Here is a 27,901-nt window from a genome sequence, read left to right on the forward strand (position 1 = left end):
CTAAATTATGTTGCACAACCCACCACACAACAGTTCAGAGGAACATCACACACACTGGAGCAAATGACAGAAACTTCCATAAAGAAGACGAAAATGGGGAACTTATGGCCCATGAATATGTTTATAAACTCGGAGCGGATATTTGGGTGAAATGAATCTGTTTCGACCAGTCATATCTGAAGAGCTTAACGGATTATGAACTGCGCTTTTGATGTTCTGTCGCGATGTTTTCAAGAGGTAGGCTAAACTTTTATTTCTTGTATTTTGTCTGGCATTTCCCCTTTAGCCCAAATGTCTTGTGGGGCTATTCTAGCATATCATCAAGTATAGCCTCTATATTTACTTTCACTTTCAGTTGTTTTCAGGTCCGTCGTTTCTTGTTATAACCAATCCATGCATATATATCAGTGTCCATGGTTTACGGGACATTATGCCATTATTTTGGCAGCAGAAGTCTCATGTAACTGGACTGAAATGTGTCTAAATGTTTCTTTAAAACGAGAGATCGCCGAGATGGAGGGTGCGCTGGGAGGTGTACCGTTATAAGCGCGAGCGCACTCACATTAGCATACTATAGCCTGCCCTACTGTAGCTAATGTAGCCTAAGAATATTATACATATATATATACATTTATATATTTGTTTCATCATTTATACAGATTTACAAGGCTGAACTGGGTGAAAGTTCAAGGATATTTTCTTGTTGTGCAATGGTATTAAATTAAAACATGTGAGAGTAAAAAGAATTGGGCTTTACAAAATGTTTTTTATAATTTGACATTTTAAAAAGTTAATTAATGTAATAATACTACACTGTAAGAAGCATCTACTGTATCTGGGCCCTGTATAAACGTGTAGAGGAGAGCATGGCACAATCTAACACTTATGACTGTCTCAGTTTGTGTAAATCCACTTTACTTAAACATTTTTCCACACAATAATTTGACACAGGTCTATTGTATGCCTATGTGGTTGTTTCATTAATAGTGTGTACTTTTTTTGTCTTGATTCACTCCGAAGGAATGAAACTGAAATGTGACAGCATGTCCCATAGGTGGGGTTCATTGAAATTGACGTTTGCTATGATTAAATAAATGTTCAGTAATATCTTTTCAAAGTTTAAAAAAAAAAAAGTGCACCATTTTGTCTCTAGCATTCTATTGTGTAGTCTTTTCTATTCCCTATATGTGTTGGTATGGCAGCTAGTAGGCTAAATACACACAGTTTCGTAAGGTTAGCATGTGTGGAAAGTTTTAAGTGTTACAGCTAACCGCGTGTTAGATTGTGCCTCTCACCTCTATTCCAGATTCTTGTAAATACACTTTTGAGAGCAAGTTGATGGCTTGACCATTTCAGTGTATTTTTGGCACTCAGAGAGTGTTTTATGCAAAAAAAAATTTGGTCACTCTTAGAAGAAAAGGTTCTATCGGTGCTGCGTAGTTGGAAACCCTAAAAAGTTCACTGCAAAAAAAATGCTTTTCTTAGTATTTTTGTCTTGTTTCTAGTCTAAACATCTAAACACTCTTAAAAACAAGAAGTATTTACTAGACAAGCAAAAGTAATTGTCTTATTTTGGGAAAAAATTACTCAAAATTAAGAGAGTTTTTGCTAAGATAAGATTGTGTTCTCTATAGAACCCTTTTAAGTGCCAAAGGGGTTCTTTCTTTCATTATACACTAAGGTACAAAAGTGAAAAGGTACATCTTTGTACCTTACTATGGCATATTAGTTACTAACCCCTAACCCCCATATTAGTACCTTAAAAGGTACATATCAGTACTTTAAGAGTGCAAATTAGTACCTTAAAGGAACATAGTAGTACCTTTTTGGTTTTGTACCTAGGGTACCGCCCCAGTGACAGAAATGTAAATTTTTTTCTGACAGTGTAGAACCCTTTTAGCATAAAAGGCTCTTTGGAGTATACTCAACTATATTTCTATATAGAACCTTTTAAGGGTTCCAGACGCGTAGCGCCGATATAACCTTTCCTTCTAAGAGTGTAGAGGGAAACAAGATACATTTATAGTTATAACATTATTTATTCTTCAGACATTCCCCTTTAAACATAAGGGCCCTATCATACACCCAGACTCAACTCAAGTGTTTTCTGCTAGCTTCAGCCGATGCAGTTCTCATGTTCACGTCCAGCTCCTCTGTGTTTAAATATCAAATGCACTGGCGCATCAGAGTGTGTGTGTGAGTGTGTGTGTTCACCCATGGGTGTCTGGACTAAACCAGGTGTGTTCAGGAGCACTGTTGGAGCGTTGCTATTGTGAAGAACTGAAACATTTTACATATCCGCCATGGCGTTAGCACAACTGTCTTTTAAAGGGAACGGGAGATGAGACTCTGATTGGTTTATTGCACATTACACCCAAAACACACCCATGATGCTGACCCTTTTTTTTTTTTTTTTTTTCATTAAACTAGCTAAAGTGGATTCGGACACACCCTAAGGGCACCTGCACCATGAGCTTCATGAGCTCTGATCATTAAAATAGCACCTAATAAGTATCAGCTGTGTGCAATGTGAACCACATTTGGGGTTTTTGCCCTTAAAAATAGGTCATATTCAATAAATTGAACACATCTCTTGTACAGTAGAAAATACAGAACAGACTCCCCAGACAATTGTTCAGTCTTAAAGGGAGATTGAACCCAACTATAGTTATATATTATATAAATATATATTTATAGTTTACCCAAAAATGAAAATGTGATGTTGATCTGCTGACCCCCAGGGGATCCAAGATGTAGGTGTGTTTGTTTCTTCAGGAGAACAAAAATGAAGATTTTTAACTCCAACTGTTCATTCGGATTAGACCCCATTGACATGCATTATACGAGCAACGGTTGGAGTTAAAAATCTTCATTTGTGTTTTACTGAAGAAAAAAACACACCTACATGTTGGATGCACTGGAGGCAAGCAGATAAACATCACATTTTTAATTTTTGGGTGAACTATCCCTTTAAATTGAGCTAGGTCTGACGATAGCCAAACAAACACACAGGGCCAGCATATAAAACCATATAGAGATATCTTTAATCATTTTTGAGTGACCGGCATGCAAAGTTTGGAAGAATAATATTTATGGTACTTGAGTTGTTGTTTAGATATTCCACTTTTAAATATTAATAAAAAAAATTAAAAAGTATTAACTGTATGCAAAGTTACCCACATTTAGCTTTCGACCACTGTGACAAATTACTCATGGAGCCACATTAAGATCTCCATATCTCTGGGATTGGGCCTTTAAACTAAAATACCTCAATTAAAATGTAATTAAGAACCAAAATATATAAGGAAATATCTTTTATCACTTTTAAGATATAGCCCTTTGAAATTAAGATGTCAAAATCGAACGTTTTAGGAAAAAACCTCTGGCGCCTAAAGGGTTAATTCTGTTTTTCGTACATGTAAACTGGGGTAAAAAAAAAAGGGAGGGGGGGGGGGGATTTTTGCCATTTTTGAACAGTCTCCGTTGGCGTACAATGCAAGTCAACAGATTTTACTAATAGATCTACCAATCTCTGTGTAAAAATAAAATTATGCTGCCATTTTTTTTACTCCCCTGTAATTTGGCTCCAACCCTGAGGGGAAACATTGTCATTTGACCCCAACCTTTACAAATCAGTGGATTACTCAATAAATATAGCCTACACTGTAAAAAAAAAATTATATGTTCAATAAGTTATGACAACATATGTTTTTACATTCTTTTAAATCATCAAAATAAGTTAATAGATGTTAAACTTGTTTTTATCAGTTATACAAGATGTAACTCATTTTAAAGTCAGTTTAACATAATTTAAGTTGAAATAACTGAAACATCCAAGTCGACTGTACTGCAAAAGTTCAAAATTTGCCTTTTTTTACAGTGTACATAGCTTTCATCACTGTTAATGTTCTACTGAAGCAGAAAGACATGAAGATCAGGATAAAGTTCAAAGAGCTACAGGGGTTAATACTAAATCAAAAGGCAAATAACAGAAGGTAGTAGCAACACTTCATACTGCCTACATTTAAGGTCATTTTACAAATATTAGAAGTAAAAATGAAACATTCAGAAGTACTTTAAGAGTCTCTGATGTCCCGTTTCCACTGTAATGGGTTGTTTATGGACAAGTTGTGGAGTTAGATCTCCCGCTGAACATGACGAGCTCTGACACGAGATCTTCTAACTCCACCTGTCCAGTGGCGGAGCTAGACTTTAAAAACAGGGGTGGCAAAGGGGTGGCAAGGTGTTATTTTGGGGGGTCAATATACAAAGTGTTCAATTACACTAAAAATAAATTATTTCCCACAAAATGTAGCGAATCCGCCAGGGTGCAAGCGCAACTGGCTTTTAAAGGGAATGGGAGATGACTCACTTATATAATGCACTTGAAACTTAAATCTGAATTTAAGACACAATTTACTGCCTCTGCTCACTGCTCTGACCTGCTGGTGATACACTGGGTTCTTGTGTGTCATTATCTTTCTCTTCTTGACTTCCCTGTCCACCACCTACATATGGTTCACTACAACAGCTGACACTGGCACTGGGATCTGTTTGGCCCTGATCTGCACCTGACTTTTGCTTCTTTAGAAAGAAGTTGGTGATAGCGCTTTTTCTCTTCATTCTGCTGTCTCTACTCAAAGAAAAGCTTGGTTACACACCTCATGAAGAAACCATAATTTGGAACAATTTGCTTATTATTATTATTTACCATGTGTACACCGTTACTAATAATAATACAAATATTAAAGTAATACATTACGACAAAATCTGAGTATATTGAGGTCTAGCCTATTTGACAACACAAGGAAATTGCTTAAAGACATAGACATGTATGTTATGTTAAGTAAGGGATAATGTATAGCGAGGCAGTTGTTATAGCGAATACAACACCGACAGGTTGTTTAGGAGCCTGGCGTGAAGCAGAGGGATCTTAAATCAGCCTTAAATCTTAAATCTTGAAAGGGGTTGTATTCGCTATAACAACCGCCTCGCTATACATTATTGCGCTTATTACATGGCTACTACCTACCAAATAAATAAATAATTTGACACAACATATTGATTTAAAAGGGAGTTTATTGATTTAAAAACTATTGCTTCCGCTAAAGAAAATAATCTGTTCGGTCTCTAAGGTTAGAATCCTACGTCCATGGCAACGCTCTGTTTTTCATGACAACGGTCTGTTATCCTAAGATTAGTGCTGCATTACACATGCCAATTTGAACTAGATTAAAAAGTTTGAAGACAAACTTTAAGTTGGCTTGGAAGAGAGTTGATCAGAAAGTTTGAAAAGGTTTGAAATAAGTTTAGTTAGTTTAATAAGTTTAAAGCTGTAAATAGTTTGATAAGTTTAAAGTTTTAGATAGATAGATAGATAGATAGATAGATAGATAGATAGATAGATAGATAGATAGATAGATAGATAGATAGATAGATAGATAGATAGATAGATAGATAGACAGATAGACAGACAGACAGACAGACAGACAGACAGACAGACAGACAGACAGACAGACAGAAGAGATTCAAAATATCAAAATTTGAATTATGACAGACACACACGTTTGTTTTTGTGAAATGTGGGGACATTTCCCCCCAACACACACTCTCTCTCTCTCTCTCTCTCTCTCTCTCTCTCTCTCTCTCTCTCTCTCTCTCTCTCTCTCTCTCTCTCTCTCTCTCTCTCTCTCTCTCTCTCTCTCTCTCTCTCTCACTCTCTCACTCTCTCACTCACTATTTCTCTCACACACGTTTGTTTTTGTGAAAAGTGGGGACATGGGTAATGTCCTCACACACACACACACACACAGTAAATAAATAGTTTGATAAGTTTAAAGTTTTTAATAGTTTGATAAGTTTAAAGTTTTAAACAGTTTGATAAGTTTAAAGTTTTAAATAGTTTGATACGCTTAAAGTTTTAAATAGTTCGATAAGTTTCAAGTTTTAGATAGATAGATAGATAGATAGATAGATAGATAGATAGATAGATAGATAGATAGATAGATAGATAGATAGATAGATAGATAGATAGATAGATAGATAGATAGAGTTTTAAATCAGCATTTTTAGAAAAAACCCTAAGTCGGATCAGTCTGAAAAGATAAGGCAACCCGAGTCAGAACAGTTTGAAAGTCTGAGCCGAGTTTGTAGCTTGAACAGTCTAAGAGGAGTAGCAATTCGTTTTTTAGCCTTAAGCTTTATTAAGTTTTAAGCCACCCTAATGTTTTTGATTGTTGCTGAACATTTGAACATTAACGACATGTTTTAAGCATATTTACGCAGGCGCCACTGTATTAGTCAGTCAGTTTCACGACTAGTAATGCTCATTGAAGTATTAATGCTAAGCATTAAAGTGCAACGTCTCCCTTACTTCCCGTTAAAACAGTACTTCGTTTAATTCAATTCCAATAAAAGCCGTACATACCAGCAAAATGCTCTTCATCGATCCTGTGTGCTCAGGGTTGCCAGGTCCCAGAAATATTTCTAGCCCAATGACAACTCAAAACCCGCCCAAATGGAATGAAAACTAGCCCAATTTTTCAGTGTCCAATCAGATTAGACAACCACTGGATTCCCATAAAGGGCCCACAAATAAACTCATATATAAAATTGATATAAAATGTATTGTTTTTTAAAAAAAAAGTCTCTTCTGCTCACCAAGGCTGCATTTATTTGATCAAAAATACAGCTAAACAGTATTATTGTGAAATATTTGTACATAAAATAAATAACTATTAAAAATAACTTTTTTAATATAATCTAAAATGCAATTTATTTATGTGATTCAAAACTGAATTTTCAGCTGAATTATTCCAGTCTTCAGTGTCACATGATCCTTCAGAAATCATTGTAAGATGATGATTTGCCCCTCAATAATTATTTATTATTATCAATGTTGAAAACAGTTTTTTTTTTCAGGATTATTTAATGAATAGAAAGTTCAAAAGAACAGCATTTATCTGAAATATAAAGCTTTTTCAACTTTATAAATGTCTATACCATCACTTAATTAATTTTTAAGGCATCCTTGCTGAATAAATGTATTCCTTTCTTTGTTTACCCACCCCCTACCCCCGGTAGTACAATGTTACTAAAGTTTTCTATTTCAGATGAATACTGTTTTGTTTTTGTTTTTTACTTTCTATTAATTAAATAATCCTAAAAGTGTTTTAACATTGATAATAATCATATGTTTGTTGAGGAGGAAATAATTATATTATAATGATTTCTGAAGGATCATGTGACACTGAAGACTGGAGAAATGATGCTGAAAACACAGCTTTAAATCACAGAATAAATTACACTTTACTATATTCAAATAGAAAACAGTTTCTTTATATTTTAATAATATTTCACAATATTACAGTCAACATTACTTTTTTATTTTTAATAAAATAAATGCAGTTTTGTTGAAGATACTTATTTCAAAAACAATCAAAATAGTCGATTCCAAAATTGTGTGTGTGTGTGTGTGTGTGTGTGTGTGTGTGTGTGTGTGTGTGTGTGTGTGTGTGTGTGTGTGTGTGTGTGTGTGTGTGTGTGTGTGTGTGTGTGTGTGTGTACAGTTTACAATCTCAGGGCTGTCTTCATTTAGACATATGCTAGTCTCTTCCCCACCCTTCTCATGTGGTGCTGAATAGATTTCAGCAGTAAAGAGAGAAAGCATCTGTGGTGATGGTTTTCTCCATTTACCTGACATTTTATAGTGCTGCTTGTTTATCCACGGACAACCGAACCGATGCTTCAACCACCAAAGGCATAACTTATGTGACGTGATGATGCTTGATTTGTGAAATGCTCAAGTGACGTGTCTACTCACGTGCAGCGGTTGTTGCCAAGTGAATTCGTTCCCGGGGATCAATACCCACTAATAAACCGTTCCATTTAATTTTTTCTTTGGCTCTTTTATATTGTTTCGCGGCCGCGGTACTTTTTATTTGTAGCCCAAAAAACCACAACCCGCGGCTCCGTAATTTTTCCCGCAACTCCTTTTTTAAAATAGCCCAATTGTGCGGGAAAACCGCGACCCTGGAAACTATGTGTGTGCTGCTTCCCGCGTTGTTTTGGAGTCGTTTGGGGCACGTCACGAAGGAGCTGCTTGTCAGCTTAACCAATGAAAAGTGTAGCAGCAACAGCACGCTGCAGCTGCACGCTTATGAGCGCTGCCAGGATGTATTCACGTCCGCTGGGAGATTTGGGAAATGTTAGTAAAATTCACACAGTGTAATGTTTTCAGCGGGGTGGCAACAGGGGTGGCAAGGACTTCGTCTGGGGGGGGCAATTGCCACCCCAACTAGCCCTCTGGCTCCGCCACTGCACCTGTCCATAAACAATCCGTGTACACTTCTGATAACATATTAGCATCCGAGGTTCTGTATCTTCTTGAATAAAATCATACAATTGTCCGCAAGAACAAGCATCAGGCGATTCCATCACACACGTGATCTGGTGACTCGATCCCCGTATGTTGCGCAATGATGTGATTTTTAAAAATAAAATTTAGAACAAAAGATAATTACACTTAAGGGCAAATGACACACACTGGACATGACAGGTGTTTAAAACGGCTTACACACTAAAAGTGTAACCATTCACTCATAGGCTACCTATTGAAAATTCAGAACAAAACTGCAAGCACGCTGGCTACGCCTTTACACTCCTTTTGCAAATTTTCTTTCTACATTAGGCTATAGACACATCATTCAGAGATGACTGCTCTTAAAACCACGAGGGAGTTCCCCTGTTGGTCAAGTCACCTTCATTTATAGCGCTTTACACAATACCAAATGTTTCAAAGCAGCTTTAGTGATAATAGGGAAATTATGGAAGATAGATTATTCTGGCGCACATCAGGAAAAAGTGTGGTCTATTGTTCAGCAATAGTAAGCTACGTTTTGATTGATTCATTTCCCTTGTAAATAATAATCATAGGCTACTTTGGTGCCACTTACACAACACTTGAAACTAAAATAGAAATGCGTATCGTCCATTAATCTGCACGGCTAGAGAACGCAAACACCACAATACAGGAATTGAAATTGAAAGCCTACCGTTATCATCTTTGTGTAAACGTAAAAAACGTGAATCTGTGAGAACGCGGCGACGGCATGCACGTAAGCTACGTGTGTATAGGCGAGCGCGTTTGAATGTGCGCAGGCCCGTAGTTTTTCTTTACATAATGATCGCGTCTTGTACGCATAATAGCGTTTTAGTCGTTCTGGATCATTTCGACAATGTTTCCATCACAGAGGGAAGGTGAAGTGAAGGAGGCCTTCACAGGGGAGCGCCTTGACACGATTACACACTGGCTGTCCGTTTTTATCTCGGCCCCAATGTTAACAGGTAAGAGCACACTGCCCGCGTGACGCGCGCGGCTCGAGCCGCACCGAAAACGCGTGCATGCTAGAAATGCGAGACACGCAAGCACAAGCATTTCCTAGCAATATAGAAAACACTAGCAAACGAGTAAATTTTCACTCTGGGCGACTAAATAATATAGGCTATATAGTTAGCCATTGGTTAATAAATTCTTGATTTTACTCGCCTGTGTGTTTTCTCTCGCGCTGAACACTGACTGAGCGAGTGAGCGTGTGAGAGTTTCTCAGCTCATCTAACGACATGCCGTAAACTCTAGTGCTAAGGCGCACTTGCTGAGCGCGTTTCTCACAAACACACACAGCAGGCTCGCGAGATAATCTCCACGCATAATCTACGCGCTATAAATTAACAATATTCATTTATAATTATTCAGTTTTGAAGAACAAGCTGCGATATGCGTTTTCCGCCGTAAGTGGGCGGGGCTAATGCGCAAATGGCAATTTCAATGGCTACAGGTGTTATGAGATTTCGGTTTCTGGGCGGGGCTTACATGAATATTAATGAGTTTCCCGAATGAAACTGAGAATTTTACTCAGCATGTTTAATGGATTATCTCGATAAAGGTAAATAATTTCGGCGCGAGTTTATGGCTAAACTATTTATCGTTTCAGAACAGTTTATTATTATTATTATTTGCACGTTTTGTGCAATCGTCCTATGCTACAATTGTCCCTGATGAATGCAGTCGTTCACTTATAATGTTAGGAGAAGTAAACTTATAATAAGCGAATACATTAGCTATTTCATTTCATTGTTATTTTCCTTACTTTTGAGATGATGTCTTTTATCAGTTTATGAACTGCCCGTAAAAACTGAAATAAGCCTGTTTTATTGTATCTGGGGACATTATAATTTTTGTAGCATAGCCTACTGATGATGTGCTAACTTCCCCTTTAATGAGCCAAACAATTGAATATTCTCCATGTTCTCTGATTATGAACTGTTTGCTGTGTGGTTGTACAAGTCACAGCGCTGAAAAATGTCGCTGTTTTTTTTTCTCCCATGTTTCCCATAAAACAATGTATGAATTAAATAATTTAAAAGTATAAAATGAATTGTTTAACAAAGAAATATACATTTACAAATAAAAATGATGACACGGTTTAAGGTTCCACTTCCACTGTGAAACCAAATATTCCAGAACACATATTACACTGATTTCCAATAGAAGAACAGATAAATAATATTCTTATGAACAGATTATCATTTTATTTATTGTTATGCACTTCTGTTAGCTTCTCTTATAAAGCTTTAAAACTGTTATCCCTCTGCAAATGTCTGAAATAACACCCACAACAATGTCAGTGGCCTAATAAACATTTTGCAGCCTCTACTGATCTGTCTACTCTCTGTCATCTGCTCTTTCTTTGACCATGTGTTGCACTGCCTGGATGATACACATTGATGATCATTTATATCGGATCTATGTTGATGCACAACAAACACTCATTTATCAGTCATAAAGGCCTGGTTTCACAGACAGGGTTTAGATTAACTAGGCCTAGTTAAATTAGGACATTTAGCTTTAACATTACACATGCCTTAGAAAAAGACATTAATGGGTGCATCTTGAGACAAAACAATGGAAATGACATATTTTAAGATATGCTTTCAGTTATAACAGCTAAAGACTTTTCTGTGAAACCGGAAGTGGCTCATAAACATGTAGGTTCTTAATTGGGCTTCATAGAAGCACTTTTGACTTTAAATCTTGATAAATTAAACATCTTTAAACTATTGAATCAATGTTAAAACATTTGACATTCTGTCATCTTGACTTTTTTAATCACTCTTAAGATTTGCAAGACAAAAGTTTGGAATCGCTATGATTTAAATGTTAACTTTTATTCAGTAAGAATAGATTCTATTGGTAAACAAACAACAACAAAAAGACAGTAAAGACATAATTATTTATATTTAAAATAAATGCTGCTCTTCTAAACTACCTATTCATAAAGAATCCGGAAAACCAACCCAATCACACATAAATGCGTATAAATAGTACGAGTGTGCAATGTCGTGGAATGTATACACCAAAACTCACTTTATGGCGTATATATGACACGCTCTTGGGTAGGTTTAGGGTGGTGGGGTTTGGGGTTCGTATGTATAATACACCATAAAATGCGTCTCATATGCACGCGAAAAACAGCGTGCCATAGACACGCCAAAATGAGTTTTGGCATATACATTCCACGACATTGCACACTCGTACTATTTATACGCCACAACCATTTTCAACTGTGATGCATGTTTATAGAGCAGAAAATCCCCATATATTAGTGAATATATGAAATTTTTAATGAAATGAAATTCAGAAATAATGATTTCTGAAGGGTCATGAGTCATGGGACACTGCAGACTGGAGCTCAGCCATCACAAGATAAAAAAATAAAAAAATATAGAGAATACATTTGGTTAAAATATTTAACACATTTTTTTAAATCAGATAAATGCAGCCTTGGTGAACATAAAAAAGAAGGACCGTTGAACAGTATGATTAGCCTATAGAAAAACAGACAGGTTATATAGCCTATACATAAAAAAGAAGGACCTTTAAACAGTTTTATTAGCCTATAGAAAAACAGGCAGGCTTTTCTCATGACACTTGTAATTAAAATTGTACTTCTGTAGACCTATAAAAGTAACACGTTTAGGCTTGTGTGTGGTTTTAAGTTATTTGATCAATAAAAATGAACATGAATTTAAGAACAAATCACACCAGGATAGATTAACTTCTTAGTCCACATATACAAATACAGGTTTATGAACAAATTATGACAATTATTAAAATACCGTTTTAAAGCATCATGGTACAAAGAAAGGAAAAGCACAACGGAATGAAATCAGTACGACTAGTTGAAGTTTGCTTAATGCCTGCAATCTTTCAGTCAGGTAGGCTTACGACAAAACTTGCAAACTAATAAATATTTAATAAACGCAATAAACAATTGAAGTTTAAACAATTGATGCTCTGGGCATTAACTGTAATAACTCTGTGTTGCCAATCCGGTTAGTTTTTTTTCCCTATAGACTGTACTCACAAAGATATAACGATCAAGATAAACTTAAAAATTTGCCGGAGTTGTCCTTTAAAGGGGGGGTGAAACACTCAGTTTCAGTCAATCTCATGTCAATCTTGAGTACCTATAGAGTAGTATTGCATCCTTCATATCTCCGAAAAGTCTTTAGTTTTATTATATTTATAAAAGAAATATGGGCTGTACTGAGTCTTTCAGGAAAAAAACGAGCGCCTGGAGGCGTATCGTGTGGGCGGAGCTAAAGAATGACGAGTGCAAAGCGGTGATGTCCTCAAGCGTGGAGAAACCCATCTATCTCAGCTAATACAGATAATGATCCACAATCAAATCTGAGGGAGAAATAAATTGAACAGGAGAAACGGCAACATCAGGACGTCCGTCTCTGTGGTATGTAAGTTACTGTATTTAGTGGCCTCTCCACATTTCTGTGTGTTTACTCGCAGTGTATGAGGACATGATTCGGTTTATGGACTATTGTATGTGACTAAACCTTAGAAGTAGCAAGCAAACCGGTTTTGCACGTCAGAATACTGTAACGTTATACAGAACAACAATGGAGTCCGTTAGCGCATTTGAATGACGAAGCACGCGATCGTGTCGTTTACTGATGTTTACTCATGCGACGATAGCCGACAGCACAGACATTTGAAGCAGTTTTACTCACCGGCTGCTTCCAAAGCAGGACTGAACCTTTATCGCTGGGACTGCTCCGTCAAAAACACACTTCTTTGGTATGATTTGGTAAAGTCCTGACAGCAGTGGCGTGTAAATCCACTTTGAGACGCGACTGAAACGATGTTGTGAAGCTTCCCGTCATTTCTGCGTTCAAATCGGTTCAAATGCAGCGCTGCCTTCCCGGAATGCTGTGCTGAAGCGTTGAAGTCGCTCGACGTCACCCATAGGAATAAAGAGAAGCGCGGCGCCACATAAGTGTTCACGGACGACTGGATCTGCAGCTGAGCGAGTGTTTATGGCGTGCATTTCCTCTCTCTCACTCTAGTTACGCGCGCGCGCACCCTACCGGGAGAAGAGCCGTACGGCCCATACAAGGACCTTCCGCTCTATTAACGTCAAGCCAACCCATACTCGAAAAAAACTCGCCGAAACTTGTGAGAAACCGGAAGGAGTATTTTTAACACAGAAATACTCCATCAAACGTCCAACATTAGTTTTTGAAACTTTGTCTATGTTTAGGATGGGAATCCAAGTCTTTAACAGTGTAAAAAGCTCAGTATGCACGAAACAGCATTTCACCCCCCCTTTAATGCAGCAATTATTTAACTGATTTGAATAATATAAATAGATAATGATCTATGTGTATGCCATAGTTAAGAGATGTAGCCTGACAAGCCAGACCCACATCAAGATGTTTGGTCTGGAAACTCACCATTGACGGCTCATCTGAGGGGCGGATAAACGGTTGTCTTTCAAACTCCCTCTGCACGCGATAGGATAGCGCTACAACCAACCAGAGCAACGAAGGTGAAGCAGAGCTAACTGAAGCTACTAAACATGTAAAGATTAAACATTCGCCGTATCCGGTCGGCAAAAGTCAGAATGACTTCAGTGCCGTTCTTTGTTCTTTTCTCAGAGAAAAGCTTAACTCCAAGTCTTCCAGAGTCGCGGTCAAAGCTGATTCGAAAGACCGCCATTCGCCAGTTTCTGCATTTAATAGAAGCACACAAGCGCAACTCAGCCGTCATTATGTTAAGCCCCGCCCACCGACTCTATACACGATGTGATTGGCCAGACCAGAGTTCGGCATTTACAGCTCAGAAGGGTATTGAGAGTTGCTAGACGACACTCGCAGGCAGAGTGTAGGTGCTTAATAGGAAAAGGATAGGCCACGTGCAGTTGATTTTGATATTCACGTTATCATCTGGCCAGAGTTTATAGACCGCAATAGATGTGAATGACTATAATGTGTTAAGAGCTCGCTCAAGTACTGGGGAGCCAAACTATTTAGTGCTCTATAGGTTAAAAGTTAAAGTTTTCTGCTGTTTCATTATCAGCCAGCTTCAAGTCTCACAAGCACCGCTCACTCTCTACCGTCTCGTCATACCGTACATAACAATTGTCCTAACAGTTATACTATTTTCAAGGTCTATCCACGTCATTACTGCAAGGTGGATGATTCTAATTGGCTCAGAGAAAATGAACAGTCATGGTAAATTCCCACACATTGTCAGTTACTCAGGTTCAGATGTCCATAGAGCGCTTGTTGATGCTTTCACCCCGTAATTAGGCACGTAGTGACCTTCCAGGTCTGGAGCAGGTGCCAGCTTGCCCAGAACAACAAGTTCCCATCTCTTAGGATGCCCATAATCCACCTCCAATACTGATCTGTAACACAGAGTACTGCACACATCCACAGAGACACAGTCTCTCCAAGGTGTGAGTTGGTTGAGCTCTTGCCCGAACCAGAACGTTTCCCAAAACATACTGATAGCATGTGCTTTCTCTTAGTAAGAGGTACAGGCAATAGTCATTTTGATTCTTTAGTGTTTCAGTCAAAATAAATATAAAATAAATTAAATATACTAGAAATGAAAGACATCCATATTTCATATCTGGAAGCCAGACTAAGTGATCAAGCACGGTTACTGCACTCCTGGCATGTTAGAGATTGTGTGCTACATATATATATATATATATATATATATATATATATATATATATATATATATATATATATATATATAGGATAGATTATATATATATATATCTATAAAATATATTTTTTTTATTTATTTTATTTAATTTTTTTATTAATCTTAAATTAAAATTATTACACTGGGTTACACAACATAAATAGGGGAGACCGGGTATGGTTGTAAGACTTTTTTTCTTCAGCACCTAAAACTAACCTTTTTTTAGTTACACGTCTGAAACTTTTAGGCAAAGTACCCACATTTGTCTACTAGAAATGGCAACCATTTAATTTTCTTAAACTATATCACAGACTTTGTGAGATACAAATTGGTCCTTTGTTACAACCTACCCCAGACCAGGAACACATACTCTAAAAAAAAACTAAGGGTTCTCTAAGTGACACAGCAACAGATTTATGTGTGAAATATGTGATTATGGGGTGTGTATGTGCATATTGTGTGTGTGTGTTTGTGCATGCATGTGTGCATTTGTTTGTGCATATCTGTACGTGTGTGTGTGTGTGTGTGAGAGAGAGAGAGAGAGAGAGAGAGAGAGAGAGAGAGAGAGAGAGAGAGAGAGAGCAAATTAACATAAACATTGGCATTCTGTAGAAATATTAAAACCAAAAAAAAATGTTCTTAGTTTTATGTATGTGGATGGTTGTTTCAAAACACGTTACAACCTACCCCGCCACTGTCACCCATTGTTGAGCTAGCATGGTGCTTTGAGCAGGAAGTTGATACACCATTCTTGACCAGATATAACTAATACAACATTATCGGCAATGGTAGAAGTACTAAACGAAATATCATCTTGTTTTTGTTTTGTTTTTACCTCGAGAATGAATTAGATCTAATCAATCAGATTTTCTACTGTGTCTTCAGGAGAGATAGCAACAGAGACTGGAAAACCTCCATGTGGGATCGTAATGTAAGCCAGAGGAAACTGAAACTGTCATATTGGTAGTGTTACACGTGGTCTCCCTATGAATAAAATAACATACCAACAACATAAAACATTCACATATGTACATTCTTAAAGTGTCCCTATTATGGATTTTTTTTAAATCCTTTAAAATGCCCCTAAACCAACCAATCACACACACACTGCCCCTAAACCTACCCATCACACACACAGCCCCTAAACCTACCCATCACACACACTGCCCCTAAACCTACCCATCACACACACAGCCCCTAAACCAACCAATCACACACTGCCCCTAAACCTACCCATCACACACACTGCCCCTAAACCTACCCATCACACACACAGCCCCTAAACCAACCAATCACACACACACTGCCCCTAAACCTACCCATCACACACACAGCCCCTAAACCAACCAATCACACACACACTGCCCCTAAACCTACCCATCACACACACACTGCCCCTAAACCTACCCATCACACACACTGCCCCTAAACCGGAGATGATGGTTCGTTTAGGCGTAGACATACACGTGGAGATGATGGTTCGTTTCGGCGTAGACATACACGCGGAGATGATGGTTCGTTTCGGCGTAGACATACACGCGGAGATGATGGTTCGTTTCGGCGTAGACATACACGCGGAGATGATGGTTCATTTCGGCGTAGACATACACGCGGAGATGATGGTTCGTTTCGGCGTAGACATACACGCGGAGATGAAGGTTCCTTTAGGCGTAGACATACACGCGGAGATGATGGTTCGTTTAGGCGTAGACATACACGCGGAGATGATGGTTCGTTTAGGCGTAGACATACACGCGGAGATGATGGTTCGTTTAGGCGTAGACATACACGCGGAGATGATGGTTCGTTTCGGCGTAGACATACACGTGGAGATGATGGTTCGTTTCGGCGTAGACATACACGCGGAGATGATGGTTCGTTTAGGCGTAGACATACACGCGGAGATGATGGTTCGTTTCGGCGTAGACATACACGCGGAGATGATGGTTCGTTTAGGCGTAGACGTGGAGATGATGGTTCGTTTCGGCGTAGACATACACGCGGAGATGATGGTTCGTTTCGGCGTAGACATACACGCGGAGATGATGGTTCGTTTCGGCGTAGACATACACGCGGAGATGATGGTTCGTTTCGGCGTAGACATACACGCGGAGATGATGGTTCGTTTTGGTGTAGACATACACGCGGAGATGATGGTTCGTTTCGGCGTAGACATACACACGGAGATGATGCTTCGTTTAGGCGTAGACATACACGTGGAGATGATGGTTTGTTTAGGCGTAGACATACACGTGGAGATGATGGTTCGTTTCGGCGTAGACATACACGCGGAGATGATGGTTCGTTTCGGCGTAGACATACACGCGGAGATGATGGTTCGTTTCGGTGTAGACATACACGCGGAGATGATGGTTCGTTTAGGCGTAGACATACACGCGGAGATGATGGTTCGTTTAGGCGTAGACATACACGTGGAGATGATGGTTCGTTTAGGCGTAGACATACACGCGGAGATGATGGTTCGTTTAGGCGTAGACATACACGCGGAGATGATGGTTCGTTTAGGCGTAGACATACACGCGGAGATGATGGTTCGTGTCGGCGTAGACATACACGTGGAGATGATGGTTCGTGTCGGCGTAGACATACACGCGGAGATGATGGTTCGTTTCGCCGTAGACATAATCACGGCGAATCTGACCAATCAGAGCAGAGCAGCTTGTGGAAAGGAGGGATTTAGAGAGATTCGTCTGTGGAGTCGTTTGAGGATCATTGAACAATGTGGTGATGTGCAATGTATATTATGAGAAAATGAAAGTGTGTTTTGACCTTTGATGCATGTAAACATGTTGACCTCCAAAACAAAATTAGGAAACTTTAAAGTAGCATAATAACATGTCTCTACATGTTGAACTATTTAGGCTTCCTCAGAAACCATAATTTCATACAAGCTAACATGAAAAATGAAGTCATATTTTTGTGTAAAGAACATTTTTAATAGCCATATTTCTCTCTCAAAAAGTCTCTCAAAATATCTTCGTGCTTTGCTGTTTGTTTTTCTACAGGTGAAAAGTAGCTCCACGTGTGTGTGTGTGTGTGTGTGTGTGTGTGTGTGTGTGTGTGTGTGTTGTGCGGCTGTACGTGCTTCTCAGTCATGTGACCCAGGCCAGCTGAAAATGTCACAAGTGATTTGGAACAATCATTAACAAAAGTATTGAGAACATTTGAAAGTGATGTAGAAACTCATGGTTTCTATTAATATCAATATTTGTAAGGAAATGATAGAAAATAAGACAAGAAAGTCAAAACAAGATTTAGAAATGAGGGCTTAAATGTTTGACTTTAAAAAAGCACATTTATTGCAATCGGCAGAGAAAAAACATAATGTAGCTAAGTGTCACAAATGCATGTACACAGTCAGCATAAAGGGGAAGTTGCGATTGTTTTTTTTATTATTTTATTTTTATATCCGATAGAAACGGCATCTGTGGTTTGCTATTGGTGGATTTCATTCCCATGTGAGTGACAGGTTGCCCCGCCCTTATTATCAGAGAAGAGAAGTCACTGCAAGAGGGAGGAGGAAGATTATAGAAAACCATTCTTTAAAGGTCCCGTTCTTCGCGTGTTTTCGAAGCTTTGATTATGTTTACAGTGTGCGATATAACATGAGTTCATGTTTCGCGTGTAAAAAAACAGTATTTTTCACACAATTGTCTTATCTGTACAGCGCTGTTTCCTCTGTCCTAAAAACGGCCTGATGATTTCCTTGTTCTATGAAGTCCCTCCTTCAGAAACACGTAACGAGTTCTGATTGGGCCAGCGCTTCCCGTGTTGTGATTGGACAGCAGCTTAGCACACGTTGCCCGGAAAGGTCCCGCCTCTTATCATAACGGGTAGATACGCACGCTCAATGTTATTGCAAAAATGTCCATATTGCCTTATCAATTTGAGCCGGAATTAGACCCGGAGAATATCGAGGAGGATCGATTACAACCTGCTCAGGAAAGACTTTTGCTGGATGTTTCAGAATGGTAAGCTGTCTATTCAGGAGTTTAAACTGATCATTACAAACACCAACAATCAATGGTGTCTGAATAAATTACTACACTTTTATATGCTAAGTTTTTCGGATTAGTTTCAATTACCATCTAACGTTAGTTAACAAAGCTAAACAGCGTTGCACTTTGTGTCATGAGTTACATAAACTGTTAAACGGACCGACTTAAATAATAAAATACACTTACCGGTTGTGGTCCATAAACAACGCTTCCTATTCTCGACCTGCGAGAGCAAAAGGACAACGCCCCCGAATTTGCATGTTCTTTTGGGCGGAGCTTTAGTCAACAGACGGTTCTAGTGACGTCATTACAGCAGGAAGTGCAGCGGCTGTAGTCCAAACCGGCCGCTCGCTGTCGGCTTCGAAAGGGAACTTCTGTTAAATAAAATATCTCGCTTGGCATTGGATTTTGAGCTTTATCATTTTACAGGTATTATTTATGCTCTAACAGCAACATTACACACTAACTAAAGTATGAAAGATGGAATCGCGAAGAATGGGACCTTTAATAGAAGATCTGCACAGACAAATCATTTATAATAACATTCCACAAATACAAGACTTGTCCATTTTAGTTTCATGTGGACTTTCCACACAGCTACAAACAAACATAAAACTAACTATAATTATAAATTATAAATAATTATAAACAAACATAATCTTTTAAAAATCCCACAACCCAACCACAAACTCTAGATCTGAACAACAAACACTTGCAGGTCTTTCCCTTCACTCACAAACACATAAAATAACACAACATTTAACTTCCAGTTGAATCCTATGAAAAACATGCAAATGCACTGCTCGGTTTTAGGTAAAGGGGGCAATGCTAATTTCATTTTTACATTGTGTTTGAACATAAATGTGTGTAAAGGGAGTGTTCTTTGATCACCTACACCAGGGCTATTCAAATCTTATCCTGGAGGGCCAATGCACTGCAGAGTTTCGCTCCAACCCTGATCAAACACACTCACCTGTGATTTTCTAATGATCCTGAAGACATTGATTAGCATTTTCAGGTGTGTTTGATCAGGGTTGGAGCTAAACTCTGCACCGTATTGGCCCTCCAGGGTAAGATTTAAATAGCCCTGTCCTACAGGGGCGTTTCTAGGATTTTCATTTTGGGGGGGCTCAGCTCCCAGTGAGGGTAGGCCTGGAGAAAAAATAGTAACACTATTAAGTTTAGGGTCCAAATTGCGCTATTAACTAATAGCTTACAAAGATGCATACCCAGAAGATATTGGCTGTTTATTATTACTTATAAAGCAAATATTAACACCTTACTGTATGGCCATACTGTACATGCATTAATCATACCCAATAATGTAGGCAGGTTTATAGATCCCAAATGTTAGGGGGGTTCGGGGGCATGCTCCCCTGAGAAAATTTAGATTTCTATGATCTACATATGTGCATTTTAAGATGTTCTGGAGGCCAAAAAAATTAGATAACAATAGCTTGAAAACCATGTCACTGGGCAGTAGATTATTTGTCTTTCTTATGTCCACATCTCTCTTTTTCTCTGTTTTTATCTTCCCCTCCCTGTCTCTTCCCCTCATAACGCTGAGCTTTGACTGATATTTTGTTCCGATATTTATATGTTTCATAAATAATTTTCTTAGACACGTTAATTTACTGTTTATTAAAGTTTTAAGTTTATTAAATTCACAATATGAACACATTCATTACTAATGCCCAATACAGGCTGAAAAAGCTGAGTTTTTTATTTACTGAATGTTACGAATAGAATTATATTAATTTACAATATATACACATTCATTATTAATCTTATGCCTAATCTGATGAAAATGGCTTGGTTAATATTTCTTGTTTGTTAAGGCCTACATTATGAATCACAGAGGCATATTTTCAGTTAAAAATGGTGAAATTAGACAAAAGTTTATTTATTTGCCTAAAATTGTTTTTCTTTCGTTTAACAATTCTGACTTTGAGCAGCAGCTATTAAACATGAATGTTTAGTTTAGCAGCATATATCTTACTTGACGTCGAGTTGCGCTGCTAAAATTTGCGCTCAGCCTCAGCCGTTTCTGTGGGAACAAAGCCGCCTACTCTGATTTGATTGGTTTTATCAAATATTTTGACATTGACGAGCGGTGACAGACCAATGACGCTCAGATTTACACACACACACGCACACACACACACACACACACACACACACACACACACACACACACACACACACACACACACACACACACAAACACCTCTGCTTCTGACATGCACTGTGGATTGGAGAGACAGACTAGAAAACGGGATGAAGCCGAAGCCTCCCGCCATTTTCATGTTTTAAAGGTTAATCACATATTTTTTCGGGGGGGCTGAAGCCCATGATCACCTATATTTAATTTAATCACAGTTTAAATAACAGATTATTTTCATCTACTAAGAGAAACAATGTGAAGTTGAGCGTTTAGTCACTGGTTTGATTTACTGACACATGGACAAAGAGCATCTGACTGTACATGAATCATTACATATCAGAAATCACTGGCCTCAGATCAGGCATTAGAATGAACATGGTCATTACTGTCGAGTCCATATCGTAAAAGTCTGTTTGCAAAGACTACGGCGAAATTGCGTCTGATTTCCCAAAGAATCCACAGGGAAATGTAGCGAATACACATAAATAATGCTCATCTGAGACGTTCACATTGATGAGAATAAATAAGCACAGTCCTAGCATTAGGATCCTTTGGATGTTAATGATATTTTTAGTCCAGTGCTCCTGTATCTCTTCTCTCCTCGTCATCTCACTAACACTCCAGTGGGCGGAGCCTGAGCTGTGATGATGAAGTGGGCGTTGATCTTCTTCTGCAGAGGCGGGCCTTCACTGATATAATACATGCAATAAAATACAAAAAAACAGATACAAAAAAAAGCTGATACTAAATACTCACGGGATGCTCTGTCCGATATCCAGCTTTCTGTGCGTGTGTTTCGGGTGTATCCAAGGCACGAGCTGTACAGGCTCCGCCCTCTTCTGGAAAGTGGGCCGTGGAGCAGCAGCTCATTTGCATTTAAAGATACATGCACAAAAGCAGCATGTTTTTTCTTCCACTCAAAAATGGGGATTTGCAACATGGAATAGTAAATGATCTGAGGGGTACTTTGACCTGCCACACACACACACACACACACACACACACACACACACACACACACACACACACACACACACACACACACACACACACACACACACACACACACACACATACATTCTGGGGAAACCTGAGACTTCTATTACATCATTTTAAAAGGGGCATAGGTCTCTTTTAATGTTTTAGGTAAAGTCCCAACACAAGTGCTCTAAGTTACTTATGGAGGTGGATTGAATTCATTGAAATGTAAAAAAGCTGCAAAAATGTCTGATTCTTGTCTTGTGTTTCATATGTGCCGGAGACCAGAGTTTGCATCCCACTCACAAGTGCATGTGTCCATTAAAGACAAAAGCTTTATTAGATGCAACCATAAAATGTGTTTTCTCTTTCTTTTCTCTAGGGAAATGTGATGTGAAATATGACCCGCTGAAGAGTGAATCAGAAGTAAAGGCTTCAAACAAGAGGATTTGTGCACTGAAAATCATTTATTCTTCTGCCATTTTTGTTGTGGTTTTCTTTATCATCTTCATTTCTAAGCTGGATGACTCTAACACAGATAATGACAGACCAAAAATGGCAAATGTTATTATTCAACACATCAACCACACATCCACGAGTCCTCCTGCTCTGAAAGCTTGTGGCGTTCAGGTGAACAACAGTTCTGTGATTAAAGTTGGGACCCTTCACACATATGTGACCGGCTCCTATATGGATCATCGCTCCGAAGACAAACAAATAAAGACGATTGCCATCGTTCTCCGTAATGAGGATCCGACGTACAAGTGTGTGATGTGTTGCAATGGGAGAAACGTGACCACACTAGCGCAATACACAATTCATGGCGACCACTTTGGCTTTGACTACGGCACTGCTACCATCACGTGCCAAATCAGGAACTTGTGTAAGTCGCCGACGCATGTTGCATTAACAGCCAGCGAGATCTCGGACCGCATAACATCCTTCCTACCCATTAGAAACATAGACTTTCCAAAAGTCTTCCCATATACATTTACAATCTGCATCTCTGTCATGTATAACTACAAGAACGTGTTGAACTTAGTCGAGTCGATGGAGATGTTCAGACTTCTTGGTGCACAAAGGGTGGTGATATATAAAACTGACTGTGATTCGGACACGCAGAAGATTCTGGACTACTATGTGAAAAAAGGTTTTGTGGAGATCATCCCATGGACGATTAAAAAGCACATCAGCGTGTCTAATGGCTGGAGGAAAGACTTATCAGCAGGTCAGCTGCATTACTATGGCCAAATTCCTGCCCTTAATGACTGTGTTCATCGTTACATGTACCAAAGTCACTATGTGGCTCTACATGACTTGGATGAGCTCATTCTGCCTCTGAAGGTGAAGACATGGACGGAGCTTCTCCCTCAGCTTGAGGAGATTTACGGGACTTCTGTGGGCTTTGAGTTTGAGAATAACGCATTCCCTTTCATTGCAAAAGCTCATCTGGATTACGAGCAAGACACGTGGAAAGACGTACAGGGAACAAATATTTTAAATTATATCGAGCGAGTACCCAATAATCCCAATAGTTTCAACAATTATAAGATTATAGTAAATCCTCGACTAGTTTATCAGGCTACTGTACACGGCCTCCTGGATCCTAGTTCCGCCACAGTGAGGGTGGACAACTCCATCGCTCGCATGTACCACTCGAAAAACTTCTCATACCCAACAAACACAAACCTTATAAGAGATGATCATCTGTGGGTCTATGCCAACGATCTTATACCTGCTGTATCTAAAGTCCTACATGACTGTGGATTAGTAGGTAAAGCCTGACTTGTCATGGGGTACTATCTGTCTGTCACTGATTTCAAGTCAGTAAAAAAAAAACAATAAAAGCACGTTTGAAAAACTTTCCACAGATGAAGTGTGGAGAAACTGGAAGAATACTTCCCTCGTCCTTTTTTGAGGACCGTCTGCGTGAGGTAAAGTTTGTGTGTGCAAATCTTGTGGACCGTTATTTTTAAGCGCTCAAATCACTCACACCTGCACTGTTGTCATCCACACGGACATACAAATCTACTGATTTGAGCGCTTAAATATAACAGTCCACTAGATAGTGCACACATGGAAAATGTGATTGAAAGGCATGTGCGCTCAAAAGACGCAGCGGAAAAATGGCCTTTATACATTCCTACAATTCAAAAGAGAGATAAATGACTATTTCTCTCAGATAGCCAAATACATTCATCACACAAATAATTCATATCTAAATAGATGCCATTCATATTAGGCTATATCACCTGACAGATCAAGGGATTCTGTTGGGGAAAGTAGGAACGCAACATGACATCATGACTTTACGTAAACATACACGGCACTTTCTAAAGCCATGTGGCGTGTTATCTGTACGCATTTTGAGCTATCCGCGTGTATGTCTACGCCTAAACGAACCATCATCTCCACGTCTACGCCTAAACGAACCATCATCTCCACGTGTATGTCTACGCCGAAACGAACCATCATCTCCTATGTCATGTCCATGTCTACGGCATGCGATTCTGCCAACCTGATCTCACAGAATTAACATTTATAGCCTAAATTTATACTTTGGAGAAACTAGCTCCACTCCTACCCTAAACCTACCCACTCTCAACAATATAAAACACGTAACAGGCAAATAAATGTACAGTCACAGTTATTTTTTGCAAAAACGGACCAAAAAACTGTATAAAAGTAACTCATGTCGCATTCCAAGTCTTCTGAAGTCATACGATATCTTCATGTAGTTGCTCTTAATGTTTTAGTCGTTGAAATGATGATCGCGCCTCTTTGTGAACAGAACACACACACACACACTCGTTGATATTTCTGATTCAAATGATACACGAGACGACTCTTAAGAATGACGCGATCGGTCACGAGACACACGACAGCCAATGGCATTTTACAATCAAAGCGGACGTATTTGACACACGACCATAGACAGTAAAAGAAATGGACCGAGCGACCCCATTGATGTCAACGGCGAAATAATGAAGTCAACTTAGGGGCACTCACTTCCTGATGGCTGAGCGAACTGCGCCGGCTCAGACTGAGCTTGACGACGTAGATGTGACGTGAGCCTCCTGTCTGACAGCTGGAGGTCTTCTAGTAGATGTGGAAAGCGAAAGCTGAATCACGTTGTTTCCCCTTGACTTAATCAGACTTTATGTCTCCACGTCCCCCCGACTGTCTCATAGACAGTAAAAGATTGCCTGCCAGCGTCTCCTCAGGTCTATACGGTAATTTCTCAACTGTGCGACAGTCGCGTTGGTTATGACGCAATCGTTAGCCTATTTTTACAAAAACAGCTTCTGAGGGGCGATTGTGTAAGATACAAGGTAATGGAGCCTTTTATGCATTGTCGTGTTTCTTTAGAAATAAACAATGGACAAACGTCTCAGATGTAAAGTTATTCACTGTCAAAGTGACTCAAAAATGAATGGGAGTCAATGGGATGCTAACAGCAGGTGATGGCTTGGTTAGCAATGGCAGCCCCTATGGGTGGAACGCTTTCCGAGCGCTAGATTACCCGCTTGCACACAACAGCCAATGCTGTCAAAGCTGACGTGACGTTTCTTCCGGCGGCAATATTTGAAATGTATTATTAATCTTTGGCAGATGGGCTCAACCTTACTGATCGCTGTTGGGGATTTTCTTCACACAAATCAATCGTTTGGATATTTGTACTTTCGGAATCAATTGTGCCTGCAGTTGTATCTGGCTGTCATATCCTGTGTTTTATAATACACAAATGGGTAGGTTTAGGGAAGAGTTTGAGTTACGTGTTCAAAATGTGAAAATTTGAAAATGTAAAAATGCAGAATGTCTCTTATGATTGGTAGGTTTGGGGGCAGTGTGTGTGTTTGATAGGTAGGTTTAGGGGTAAGGGGATAGAATTAAACGGCGTTGATAAACACACTAAAAAGCGATTATGCGTCTTGATAGCACGCCAAAATGCCATTTCATGAGATAAGTCTGACAGTTGCAAGAAAAACTAAATGAACTGTTGCAGAATCTGTAACATGCCCCGGCCCTTAATGCGTCGTGTTTCCTAATGGAGCATCAGTGAATGTTTGAACATTTATTGATAGATGTGTTCGAGTCCCTTAGTTGTCCTCAATGTGAAAAGATGGATCTCAAATCATTGCTGGAGAGGGTTCAAATATGCAAAAGATGCTGGAAAACTGAAAAATGCACAGGAGCTGTAGGATTTTCCTGAACAACGTTAATCAGTTTAAAAGCTCAGGACAAACAAGGGACTCGTGAACAACCATCACAAAAAACAGCCGGGGATCGTCGCAGGACTAAGAATCAATGCTTCATAAACTTTTGAACAAAGTCATTTAAATAAATGTAGCTTTTTTTGTCTTGTGGACTACATGTAAAAAAAAACAATTTAAACAAATCATGTCAAATATCTTATTCAGGACAGTACTACATAAAAAAATAACATGCATTTTTTTAATGTTTTTTTATTTATTATTATTTAGTTAAGAATAATTTCTTAATCATTCACATTTTCAGATTCTGCAAGCGGTTCACATACTTTTATATATATATAGTATCTCACAAAAGTGAGTAAACCCCTCACATTCCAGCAACTATTTTATATTCTCAAGGGAAAACTATAGAAGTGAAAATTGGATATACTTTAGAGCTAATGTGCAGCTTGTATAGCGGTATAGAATCACAGTAATCTAAAAAAAAACCTCGACATCAACTCAACGAACAGCCATTACTGTCTAAATAATCGAAATAATAAGAACGTATACTAAAATGGTTGCTGAAATGTGATGGGTACTCACTTTTGTGTGATACTATATATGTTTATGAGATATGCGAGATACTGTATCATCCAGTGAGAAGCCAAACAAAGTCAAATAACAAATGAAGAACATTGTTGGAGATATAGCCTAATAATGACTGATCATTAGCATATTTTACAGGTGCTTTTATAAAATCATTTTGAGAAGAAATAGGCTACTTTAATTTATTGAAGATACAGGTTACGTTTTATACCTTGGACGTTTGCCCAATTAAACAGCCTAATAACTGTTGAATAGACTACTGAAGTTAAATGAGCTTAGAGTAAAAGAGAAACTACATCTCACGTAGTGCTGATATCTCACCGAGTGAGTTTATGTGTCATAATGGCAACTTTAAGTAAACGAGGTGTTCCTGATTGCATTCAATGTCCATTTTTGAATTTTATATATATATTTGAAGTACTTGCAAATAATATATTACAGAAATATACCAAGAAAATTAAAAAGAGATATTTCTTCTTTTTTTTTTATTTGTGAACTTTATATCTCACAATGAGACTTTAATTAAACGTTATTTTACCTTTGTAGCTCTGAGGGACAAACAGACTTGTTAATGTGTGACTTGATAAAAGGTTAATGACTTCAGGGCCAGGGGCTCAAATGTAAAAAAGGGGCCATATGTAAAAGAATAACATTATTTGCCCGGTCATCCCTCATTAGTTTAATCTAGTCCTGCTGTGTTGATCTGTATCACCTGTCCCCTCGTTATGGTCATCCTCAGTGTGTGTATCGAGTGCCTTGGTTTTCACTTTGTCGACGTCTCCATACACGTCCCTTTACACGGCTATGTTTACCAGTGTGTGTGGAGTCTGTTAAAGTGTTATATATTAAAGTCCTGTTCCAAGTT

The 27,901-nt window shown here is 38.7% G+C and overlaps 1 protein-coding gene across 2 annotated transcripts; it reads left to right on the forward strand.

The window, feature by feature from the left end:
* si:zfos-464b6.2 (uncharacterized) lies at positions 1–27,901 on the forward strand. Of its 2 annotated transcripts, none has more exons than XM_067419462.1 (2): positions 1–237; positions 22,617–27,901. In XM_067419462.1, exons 1-2 carry the CDS (start codon positions 225–227, stop codon positions 24,017–24,019), a joined length of 1,416 nt encoding a protein of 471 aa, XP_067275563.1. In that variant the 5' UTR covers positions 1–224; the 3' UTR covers positions 24,020–27,901. The 2 variants fall into 2 exon arrangements, with proteins under 2 accessions (XP_067275563.1, XP_067275561.1); XM_067419460.1 differs by lacking the exon at positions 1–237 and adding an exon at positions 9,037–9,345.

This window comes from Pseudorasbora parva, chromosome 16, assembly GCF_024679245.1.
Source record: "Pseudorasbora parva isolate DD20220531a chromosome 16, ASM2467924v1, whole genome shotgun sequence".
Taxonomy (NCBI): Eukaryota; Metazoa; Chordata; class Actinopteri; order Cypriniformes; family Gobionidae; genus Pseudorasbora; species Pseudorasbora parva.